Source organism: Anoplopoma fimbria, chromosome 18 (assembly GCF_027596085.1).
Source record: "Anoplopoma fimbria isolate UVic2021 breed Golden Eagle Sablefish chromosome 18, Afim_UVic_2022, whole genome shotgun sequence".
NCBI lineage: Eukaryota > Metazoa > Chordata > Actinopteri > Perciformes > Anoplopomatidae > Anoplopoma > Anoplopoma fimbria.
Window position 1 is genome coordinate 21,228,806 of NC_072466.1, and position 12,499 is coordinate 21,241,304.

At 41.8% G+C, this 12,499-nt stretch overlaps 1 protein-coding gene across 1 annotated transcript in view; it reads right to left on the reverse strand.

Moving 5' to 3' along the window:
* ankef1a (ankyrin repeat and EF-hand domain containing 1a) overlaps positions 1 to 12,499 on the reverse strand; it is a 46,352-nt gene that overhangs the window by 26,616 nt on the left and 7,237 nt on the right. The window contains 4 exon segments of the mRNA XM_054618435.1: positions 9,736 to 9,803; positions 9,806 to 9,902; positions 10,388 to 10,543; positions 12,381 to 12,499. The exon segment at positions 12,381 to 12,499 is cut by the window's right edge and continues 13 nt beyond it. Of these exon segments, the coding sequence (XP_054474410.1) occupies positions 9,736 to 9,803; positions 9,806 to 9,902; positions 10,388 to 10,543; positions 12,381 to 12,499 (440 nt within the window).

Here is a 12,499-nt window from a genome sequence, read left to right on the forward strand (position 1 = left end):
TAGAAACTGTTTATAACCAGCTGATTGTTAGCATGCAAACACTGTCAAATAAGATGGTAAACATGGTTAACATGCTACCTGCTAACGTAAGTGTGCTTGCGTTGTGAGCATATTAGCGTACTGGTGTTAGCATTTAGCTCGTTGCAGTGCTGTGCCAAAATAGAGCCTCACAGAGCTGCTGGCATGGATGTACACTGCTAGTCATGTTTTACACTCAAACGTGTCATTTTCTTTGAAGGAACTTGACAACACCTCTTAACTTAAAACTGTATCGAGCTGCCTTCACTTCCCTCAACCTCTTTCCTTCACTCCTCCTCACCATGCAATAACCCCCCCTCCTCTACCTGCTCCCCTCCTCTTCATCATGTATTTCACCCCCAGGGTACGATTCAACACTCCTTTGCCCTAGCTCCGCTCCCCCCTTTTAATCTCACTCTCCTGGCTCATCCTTCTCCTCTTCTTCTCAACTCCCTTTCATCCGCTGCCCATCCCCCTGTATCTCTGAAGTGCCAGGCATTTCCCAGCATGTGTGTGTGTGTGCGTAGGGTCAGTAAGGTCGGGGTCCTGGTTGACCAATCACATCTTACTGCTAGCATGTTCAAATATATTTGTCTGTCATGAAACATGCTCTGCTTTTGTAATGGTTTGTGCTCAGCGTGCTTCTCACCATGTACTATATCTCAGTGTGCTTCTTAAAGTGTGCGTGTGTGTGTGTGTGTTTTTCCTCTTAAGATTGCATACATAGCTCTGATCTCGTGTTGGTGTGTGTGTGTTTATGTGCGTGTGTTTGTGTATCGAGCATGCAAATGTTTCACCTAAGCAGATCGAAAGCGAGATGAGCTGCCAGTGTCTTGCACCTGCCTGTTGCTATGGAAACTGGGTATCCTCTGTGCGTCACCTGTGCCCATGTTTGGTCTGGTTTCCTGCTCCTTTCTATCAGGCTCCCTCTCTCTCTCTCTCGTCCTACTTTACTGTCTGTGTCTCTCTCTCCCTCTCTCTGTGGTTCAAACCATGCACGCTGAAACAGAAAGAAAGAAACACACACACACACACACACACACACACACACACACACACACACACACACACACACACACACACACACACACACACACACACACACACACACACACACACACACACACACACACAGTTTAAGTACCGGACACAAACCGCAGCTTGGAAGTGTTCTGTTAACCAAGGGGATTAATCGTATTTGTATAAGCTATTCACTTACACAATTTATGCTGTACAAACACAGACACGCATCATACACACATTAACACAAACAAAATATGAAACATTGGAAACTCACACAGCGTAAGGAAAACCGGAACATAATGTGACTGTGTGATGTTTATAAACTGAATTAGTGAAGCTTTGATTAACAGTAATTTATGGCTCACACAGATGTTACGTTCTTCATGTTTTTCATGAATCAACGATGGAAAACAGTGCATCACTATCATCATCAAAGCGACTGTGACTAGGGGCCCACATGGGATGTGAACGGCTGCAATCCTGGTCTGGGATTATTAGTTATAAAAGTAAGAGTGCCCTGATGTGACTTTTCCTACTCCGATATTCAGATAACTAAACTAAACTTCCTTTTTCTCCATATTTAAAATCCATAAAGCTCTCTCTGAGGAGATGACTAAGATATTCTTCAATGTGTGAGGTAAAGTGAGACTGTAACTTAGTCCAAGCTGGTTGCCTGGCAGCCTCACGTTGACTTGATTTGAATTGAGGAAAACGTCATGCTTTTTACACTTCGGTTATTCAGATGTAATGGCAATGTTCAACTTACATTCTGTCTATGTTATGTGTTTGAAAGTGTGGGGAAAAAGTGTTGAAATCTTGTTTTGCCAAAGCTACATTGTAGCTGTGTGACTCTTAGCCAACATTAGCCAAGGTTAGCTAACTGTGTACGTCACTTTCCGGACTTTTTGGCCCTACAACTGCAATTTGAAGCACATGCAGGAAGTGGTGTAGCATAAATGTCACCTGATTTCCTCCTTTGGTCCTCATAAATCATAATGAATATGGCCGCTAGAGAGCTCTGTCATTTAAAAGTGAACAAATGGTGCTTTGGGGCACTAGCTGAAATGGTAACTCACATCTGCCAGATACAAATTTTGCTAAATGAGGTCAGTATTGCTTCTGATCGAGACCCAACAGATTGGAGCAGTGCATCCCCACTGAAAGACTATTGACCCCTACATGCACGCCATAAGCCTTTAAATTGCCTCACAGACAAACTCAAGTAGAAGTTTTGTGCAAACTACTATTTGGCAGATACTGATGCGGCTAATTAGGAGCAGTGTAGGTCTTGGTTTAGCTTGCGACGTCTGCGCACAGAGGGGTTTTGCCGGATTAGTTTCGGACAGCGGGGCGCCAGGTATCAGGTAGCAGAGTCCCGCCATGAGGAAAATGAGGATAAGGACAAGAAAGAGACAGTCAAGCTAAGACGGATAGATGAGACTCCAGTGAGAATGACAGCAGAGCAGAGAGAGAGAGAGAGAGAGAGAGAGAGAGATGGGGTCTATCAAGGTGAGGCAGGAGGGGGAGGACAAAAAAGCCTCCACTGCAGTGAAGCACCCCCGACTGGCCTGACCCCCTCCCCCTTTCTGCTTCCCTCTCCCCTCCTCTCCTCATCGATTCAGTGCTGCAGCAGCGGCATAACAAATCTCAACTTCAGGCTCTGCAGTGGCTCCCCTGCTTTGGGAAAACACCCCGTTTTTTCTCTCCTCTCACTGTTGTGTTCGCTTCTCACGCCGACAACAACCCACTGCCACCTCCCACTTTTCACCCCTCCTACATTTGGGAAATCAGTATCCCCCCTCCCCGTCGACACTTCTCCACTGCTTGATATTTCCCGCCGCAGCGATGACAGGCCGATTTTTTTTAGAAAACACCCCTTCACCACTCTGTCGACTGGTGTATCCCTCCATCACACACGCACAAAATCACGACTCTGACTCCAGCTGAATCTTACCTCACCTTCTGTTGTGTCTGACTTGAAAAACGACCTTTCCTCTCTCTTGACCTACCATAACACCCCCACCCCCACCCTTTCTAGTCTCCTCACCCTCCTCTGTTGCTCTCTTTGTTATCTTCCGCAGGCTGTCGGGGAACAAACCCTCACCCACTACGCCTCACCCTGCAGCATATTTCCATCTTCACAGGCATACAAGATAACATCGGGAACATATGAATATTCAGGGCCATTCAGTATTCGGGTTAATTGTTTTGTCTTTGCATCTTTTGGTTTTGAGGTATTTCACTGCAGCTATGGATGAAGCATTGTTACCATGCACTGAGAGAATACAGTGGGAATGATAACTGTGATGTGCAAAGCTTAAAGGGAAATAATACGAATGAGAAACATAATCAAACTACTAATGAGAAACATAATCAAAACAAGTGACAAAAACTCATAAAAAAATAAGTGCATCACAGTGTTTTTTTATTTTTATTAATAAATATTTAGAAAATTTGAATTCCTATCAAAATAAATGGATCCTGTTCTGAAAGTATAAGTCTGAGGAGATTTGAAAATGATTACTGGAATTACTACTTATCCTGAAAGATACAAGTTGCCTCCAGCCATGTGTGAGTGGCAGGAGGATTTCTGAAAGCTGTCCTCTCTCCTTTTACAGACCATCCATCTGTATTATTTATGAGCTCAGCAGAAAAGCCCTGGTGACAATTCCTTATATATAAGATTCATATTTTGTTTCCTGGTTGAAGTTTGATTAAAATGTCCTTCTTGCTCAGGAATCCAACTACTGCTGAGCAAGTGGCCACTGAAGAGGCCTTAATCAACAGGCGGTGTTGTGTGTGCGTGTGCGTGTGTGTGCGTGTGTGTGTGTGTGAGAAAGAGAGTGAAAGAGAATGAGAGACTGAGCCGAAGGACCGGGGAGACATTTTAGGGAATGGTGCAGATGATACTGCAGTATAAAACAGAGCCAAATGCAAAGCTGGGAAACTTCTCTGCTGTGGGAGCATCGTCAATAATTCAAAGATTTAGGAGCTAAAAATTTTGAAAAAAAATGAACACTTTTCATTTAATCATTCTAGTACTGTTAATTCCATGTAGCCAGACCTAGTGTGATACTCAATCTCTGTCCAGTTTAAGACTTTATTGATTCCTATATGGAGCCTGTTAATAACAAGTGACAGTTAATGAAAAGGGAAGCATACATTAAACCTGCATGAATAGATTTTGGATTTACGTTTTTGGCCGATTGGGGGCAGATGTCCAAACAACACTGACCTGTCTGATTCCTATTTACCCAACACTTATTTGGAAACTCCAAACCTTTTCTTTTATAGAAGAAAAGATCAACTGAAATATTCTGATCTTTTGAAATTTAAACGTTTTTACATTCAACTTTTACGAAGGAACTATAGTCAGCAAATGCTCCAGCAGCTGTTATCAATCCTGCCAGATATTTATTCTATCTGTTTTTTGTCTTTTTCCAAGGATTTGGTGTGTTTATCTGAGCCAAGACCCAGTCCTCTGTTTACCACCCAGCGTTATAGGTCTCACTATGAAATTCAAATCAATATCCTCATAATAAAAGTCCCAGGCCTCCAGCAAATTGGAATCTATAGCTTGGAAAGCTGAAGAGATCTATGGCACTGCCACGGTTGCACTAATGAATGATGAATCACTGCAACACACTCACACACACAAATACTTTTGCTCACTCAGTAAACCTGCGCAAGTAACAAACAACCACACCAGCATCCAGTACACACACACACACACACACACACACACACACACACACACACACACACACACACACACACACACACACAGGAGGCCCCGTTGTGTTACATATAGTCAGTCAGGCTGGTGTGAAACATGAGTCCCTCATCAATAATGGATGATGAACCAGGATCTGTGCAACAGCGCCATTGTTTCTCTGGACACAGCATTTCCATTCCCCTGCTACTGTGTTTACAGTTACTCTGAGGAAACAGAGACACCACGAGCACGGAGTTCATCCCAGCATGAAATTACAGGACATGGATTTTTCTTTAAACGTAAAACTATGGATATATTTAGTCAGTGTCAGTTAACTTCTAAGTTATGGACGTGTGCTGTATAATGCAGTATCATCAATTCAATTCATTGAATTTAAAGTAGAAAGGTTGACTACTTACCAAATTATAGCTTTCCTACTGCAGTACTGAGTATCAAATTATATGGGTAATACAGGAATTTACATTATTGATGATCAGTGTTATGTACTATGTAAAGTATGTGTGTTATATCTGTCTATAATATAGTTGAAAATATTAAATAGTTTTGATTGATTGAACCTGTGAAAATGAATTAGCAAGAACAGATGTATTAAGTATCTGTTAACTATAATAGTATCCGATACAACAGCTCAGCCATAAATTCTACCTTTTCAGAGATGTTTATGTTCATTTTTGATGGATACTGTCAGAGAGGTGTTCATTTAACAATATGATTAATATTGAGGTTGCAGTTGGCAGTGGTGTTGAACTGGACTGCATTCTATTCAGAGATTTTTTTAATGTTTTGTCCACTTCTTTAATTAAAATGAGGGGAGACAAATAATACAAAATATAAGATAATAAATACAATATAAAATATTAGAAACACATAAAAAATAGGGTTGGGCAATAATTTATCCTCATTCAGTGGAATTGTTTTGTAAAAAAATCATACCTTGAGATATTGTGATACACAATAACATTGTCTAAACAGATAATAACAAGCACACGCTAACTCAAATTTCTCAGTAAAATGGATCGTTTTGCACTAAAATCCACCCATCTTCTTTGGAGCAGTTTTATGTGGGGACTATTTTCTTTCAACAAACATGAAACTGCACACAACAAGATCTGGATTATCTTGAGTAACCAGGTCATGATTTCTGTAGACACAAGAGATATTGCTGTTGAGTTTATCAAAAAAGAAAATTTGAGCACCACAAGCCCAGTGTCATATAGTCCCATTATATTGTAGAGAAGGCAGACCACCCATATCTCCAACACTCTGCATCTCCCTACAAAACAGTCTAGATTGATAAACAGGACTACAGGTAAGAGAAATATGTATTTTGATTTTCAGGTTAACTGACCCTGTAATAAAATTTGAAAACTATCAGTACTTTTCATTTGTTCTGTATTTAATCCACACATGAGAATACAAAAATAGGCTTTACAATGTAGTTATTTTATATAGACCATTTATTTATTGAATTACCAGAAAACACGCTATATCGTGATACGCATCCTTATTGAGTATATCAGGATTAAAGATTTTGCCCATACCAGATACAGATAGTACTGCCAGTACATCTGTGTGTATTTTCTATGTGTATGTGTATGCGTGAGTATGACATGTCCTGTGTCTGTCTGTGTATGCTCACTTACATACAACCTGCAATTATTGATTCATACACTATGCAGGTGTGAGCACATCTGTGAGCATGCATACTTAATGTAAGTAATGCTACACAAGATCGCATTAAAAACATACTATAATGTGATAAACAAACAGTGAAAATATACTGAGTGTGTGTGTGTGTGTGTGTGTGTGTGTGTGTGTGTGTGTGTGTGTGTGTGTGTGTGTGTGTGTGTGTGTGTGTGTCCCAGTGGGTTGTTTTGGGAAGTGAAGGGATGGAGTGCAGAGTGCTGAGTAAGCGGTGCAGGACCAGAGCTGGGAGACTGCAGTGCTGCTGGCAGCAAACACACACTGATCTGAGCTCAGACTGATACTCAGCAGAGGGGGGAGGGGAGAAGAGGTGTGAAGGGGAAAGCTCGAGACTCTTGCAGACGCATATTAAACTTTGCACAGCCCATATACAAAAACACACACACCCACACACACACTCTGCTACACACATAAACATAGTGTGATCACACAGGAGAAATGATGTCGGTGTCATGGAGCGTTAAATGACACATCATTTATAAAAGGAGCATTGCTTGATGTAAACAGACACACATGTATTCCTATATTCTTTATGAATAGACACGTTTGTGCAACGCCACACGCACATACTGCAGGACCATATAAGCCGGGCCCACGCCCTGGACAGACACACTGCGTCACGGGCAGCAATCACAAGCCAGCAGCCTTGTTTACTGCCTCTAACCTGTGTGCCACTTATTGTGCTAGAAAAGCCCTCATCTTCTCCTCCCGCCCACCCTCTTCTGAGTCACCCTCCGACGCTCGCTCTCACTCTCCATCACCTCCCCCACGCCGCCCCTCTCCTCGTGTCCTTTCGCCTTCCCTTCCCCTCGTCGTCGGTGCTCTCCTTCCCTCATCTCTCCCGCCTCGTTATGAATGGCTCTGCTGAGATTCCAGGGATGTTTTTTGTTTCTCTCTCTGTCTCTCATTTCTCATCCATTGTCTCTCTGCTCACGTCCTTGTCATCACCGGTGTTGTGACTATGTATATTTAAACAATCCAGGCCCTGTATTACCAGCCTCAAAGCCGGTACCCACCCCCCGCCGCCCCCTCCCAATCCGTATATATTTGATTATATAACTGCGTCCCTTTGGACCTTGAGGACACTGCAATCTAATTTTATCAGCTGATGGTGGTGTTGATGATGGGGGTGTGCGATGTCAATGCGACATTTAACACCGAAAAGCACGTCTGTTTTCTCAGATGATTCCTGCTGTGGACATCACCGACTAAAAACACAACCCAGACACAGTTCGGCTCTGTAAAGCCCCCCTGAAACCATTCAGGTAATCCGTTCATCAAGGAAAAGATAACACATGGAAGGACTTTGTAAATTCTTTAACATCTTATAACGATATCAATAAGCTCTTTACATTAATACTTGAAAGGCCGTTGACCTTTTCAAAGCATTCGGAGTGGCTTACATCAGAAGAGTTCTAATACACACGGCTGCCATTTTGATGTCTTTCTGTGCTAGAAACACCAGTGCTCCCTTTCAAGTTTTCTATTCTCCCTGCTTAATAAACAACCAAAGCCGCTGCCATGCTAAAATGACCAAATATCACCACACAGTGGTTTCAACGCGGAACTGCATCTGGCTGGATAACAGCTTGATGTTTTGCAGCAGTGAAATCAAATGTAAAAGCAAAAAGGTGTCTGGCTGCAATCAGTTGATCATTTGTTGACTACGTTTGTTTCTTTCGTATGACTGCAGTATATGCCTGTTTCACATGTTAAAAAGGTTGTTGCAGTGAGGAAAATGAAGACACAAAGACAGAAAGAGAAAGCCAGCAGCGTCTGTCTCCTCCTCTCCTCAGCAGCTTCTAACGCGTTTCTCACTGCAGCTCGAGCAGAGTCAGGGGAGGATTTAAACCTAACTTCCTAACTGCATGAAGTACTCACAGTAGAGCTTTACCCTTGTAGTCTGCTCCCAGTTTAATACAGTCACAGCCTGTAACAATCAAACTGTTCTTCTTTTGGAAACCTAACACCATGTCCATCTGACTGGGCCTAGTGCTAGGATAATTTGACTAAGTCACGCTGAGCAAGTGTTATGTGATTATGCTCTTACTTCAGTTCCCCTATCTGGATATTTAAATGATCAATGGTCAGGTGCCCATACGCACACTGTAGCCGGTTTAGCTTGCTGTATTCATTCCTCCCCCTCCCTGATAAGCTTCCATTATGTAAGTGAGCAATAAATACATTTTAAAGTTTATATGAAGCAAAATGAGGCTTCAGAAGTCTGAGCTAGTCTAATGAAGTGTAGCAAATGTAGAGTTTTTTTGGTTCATATTCTTTCTTAATGGCAAGTATGCAGAGGAATTAATTACAGCATGAAAAACCTGTTTTAATGTTCATAGGGACACCTGACTCTTGAAGATAAGAGTTGAAAAACAGTAAACCTACTGTATCTTTTAAAGGTGCTCAATATAAATTTCAGAGCATATCTATTGCCTCCAAACGGCCCCTAACATGACGACGGCTCGCAGCTAACGGTGCCAACGGTGCCAACGGTGCCAACGGTCGGGGCCGTAATCAGCTGTAGCCGCCGTATGGGAGCAGTGCAGAGGGGCGGCTGTGAGCTAGACTGTTGGGCCACGCTCACATGCAATAACATGCACTAAAAGGCACATTCAGCCGGCAAAGCTATGTTCAAAAAGCAATGAGAAGCTCTGAATACAACACACACAGAGGGAGAGAGACTTCATTATCTGCTCAGGTAGACATTACTCCTCTATATCTTTACATACATAATAGTTGATGATGATATATTGATGCTCTGCAATAAGTATGGAGAACCTTTAACTTTCAGGGTCATGGGGTTTCAGACAGCAACATCTCTGTGTGAACCAGGCTGAAGAAGACTAAGTGGAGCAGCCACCAATCGAGTATTTATGTACAAAATCTTTACATGGTTCAGTTTTTTGACAAATATATATCTGTTTATTTTTGTATTTTGTATTCTCTTTATAGTGTAAATAATATCTTATTTAGGCGAGTATTCAAATTATTTATCGACATTGTCGTGTGATTGTTAATAAAGACAGATCAGTGTGATGAAATAACACATGTACCGTACTTCTAACAATTTTTGACTATGTTTTGACATTGCTCTGATACTAAAGGGGTTTAGTAACTATGTTGATTAATGCAGGCGTAATGATAAAAAGATTAATCCAGTAAATCCAATGTCTGTAACTGTTACAGGTGGCCAGCCGGCTCAGATAACAGACTGTGATTCCGAAATGTCTGAGTGTCTCTTGCTGCCTAACCTCCATTCGGTCTAGTCTGTGGTCTTTTCCGGCTCCAGCGTTTTCCTCTGCACGTTCTGGCTGAAAGGCATCATGAAGTCGTCAAAGTCCACTTCAAGGGATAAGAGCTCCTTGCGTCTCTCTATCTTTGACATCAGCTGGCTGGTGGTGGGAGGCTTCCCCCAAACCTGAGACGGGTCAGACAGGAGAAAATCATTAATAGATGTAGACAGAGACAACTGAGTGTAATTACTCCGTTAGCTGTGTACAGTACTGAGGTGATGTGCACTGGTGGGAACACTGTGGGCAGGTGTGCCAGAGTTTACATTGTGAATTACAAGCTTCTGTTGTTAAATTACGATTAGGAAAGCACCCTGTTCAAGTGTTTCTGGACTGTTCACTTTAAGAAATGTTACATTGACAGCAGTATATCTTGCAACAATAAGAAGCAGAAATAAAACAACATTCATGTGTTATATAAGTGCATATTACGGCCTTTAAACATTTGCTTACTTTGACCCTATTCAACAGCAAAAACAACCGACAACCAACAAGGCTGAGCTCAAAATGTATTTCACAGGCAGTTTAAAGGATATTTTTAGTGCCACGGTCAGAAGGGAAATAATAACTGACTCAACTGAGTCAACCTACAGTGAATGGTGACGAGCCCTACCGTTTTTGGCACAAAGGTGATATCCACAGTGTTTGTTTTCCCGGTGGTAATCCTGGTGTTTTGCAGGATGACGCTCTTTGAATCCCTCTGAGGAGGAGTCTTCCCCACTGTTGCAGTCGATGTTTCTGCGTGCGATGAAGATTCTGCAGTAACGTCCTGTAGGGGACACCGAGATTTTTTTGATTTGCCTTATTTTAATCCAAGTACTCTGTGCTGTTACAACAAATGAAAGGTCTTAAAGTGTCAGATTCAGGTCAGCTGCACCAGGTCAGCCAGAGACATCAAGATTAATACACACATTAAGGTCAGAATATGTAAGGGTAATATGCTAGAGGTGGCAGTTGTTTGTCAGAAAATGTCACCAGAGCAAATTATTCTACAAACATAAAAAAACAGCAATTTTTTGGTTTTACTTCAAACAGATACAAACTGGTTAGGACCCCTCTTCTTCACTCTCTAAAATGAGTAACTACATATATAAAATGTAAACCCCATAGCACACACAAGCATAAGCTACAAATATCGTTGATATAGTCATTACCTTGCTAGCCTGTGGATGCCGCACATACAGATGTTTACATCTGTATTTTTGGCCTGCTGCTGCTGTGACTCTCTTTCCTGTCGGCGGTGCAGGTTGGCCCGCGTGCCATCTTTGGCACAGGTATCATATGACTATAAAACCTAAGGAATCAAGCAGTTCTAAGCCATGCTTAATTGTAAGTAATGATGGTAATGATTGAAGGATTCCCTTGACCTCTCACCTCAAGATATGTGAATGAGAATTGGGCAAAAACCATGCCGTTTTTTGCACGCAGTACAAATGTATTTTTAAAGTTATTTTCGTCTAGTCTGAAATGGTGTTTGAATATCTATTCCCACTGGGGTGCCTCAGACCTGTTGGAATTGCATAAATTGGAGTTGACCTGAAAGCTTGTGGATCCAATGAGCCCAGTTGTATTCATGTGTGATGATGTTAGTCACCATACTGAGACCATGTTTTGAAACTTGACATAACCATATAATATATTTCTATTTCTTGTAGTAATGAGGGACTTTCTCCTATTCTGTCATCAATCGCCTTTGTCGTTTATTGCACTAGCAGACAAAGGAAGAGGCCTTTATTTCCCTGTGCTTTCCTTGGTTATGATAAAAAATGCTCAATGGGAGGACAGCTCCATATTTTGCATGTGCGCATTCTTGCCCCCCAGAATTGCTGCTTTCAGCTATATTTAAAATATCAATATTCCTGAGGTACTTATGCTACATCACCACCTGCTAATGACAAAATCAATACATTTTGTCAGATTTGGGCCTAAATCCTGATAGGAAATGCAAACTGAATAGCTAGCATGTTCTAGTTGTAACATAACACATCTGGTCTAGTTTGCTTACAAGTTGCTGCCTTAGGGTAACCAGATTTCATTACAGGCTTAGGTTTCTCCTGCTGGAGCAAGAAGCTGTGCTACACAGATGAATACGAGGTTGGGAGATTATTTCCCAGTCAAATGTTGGTTACGTTTTACTTTGACGTTGCAGCTTGCGGTTTGACCACGGCAGCCAAATAGACCACAGCAAGGGAAACAATGCAGCGGCGGATTCTTTGGTGGTCTATCAAAGTTCAGTGAATGATACACCTCTTCAACCGCAGAGAGCATAAAGACCAATGACGACAAAAGATATTGGAGCAACATCAGCATCTCTTTTACTATCTGAAAGCACCCAAAGGTCGTATTCTGTTGTAAGATCTAACAGGGCTCTCTGCCTTTACAAGTTTATGACTTCAGAGAACAGGAAAGCTTTAATTCCATAGCGATTGACATGGTTCTTTTTCTGAATGAGACTCAATGGGTCTTGTGGACAGTTAACCGAAAATTAAGTAGAAGGTGAAATTTAGATTTCACACATACAGGAAACAGGAAAAGTTTGAAGCCACAAGATTTTAATATTTTTGTAGTGCACTGGTAGAAAGATTTTAATGGAGTTACTAGGGTACCTTTGCCTTAGCAGGTTTAGTCTTTTGAGCTTTGCCCCCCTTTCCCTTCGCTGTCTCCTTTGTTTTGGGTAGAGAGTCCATCTTGTCTTTTACCAAGTCAATTATCCTGGAGTCTGCAA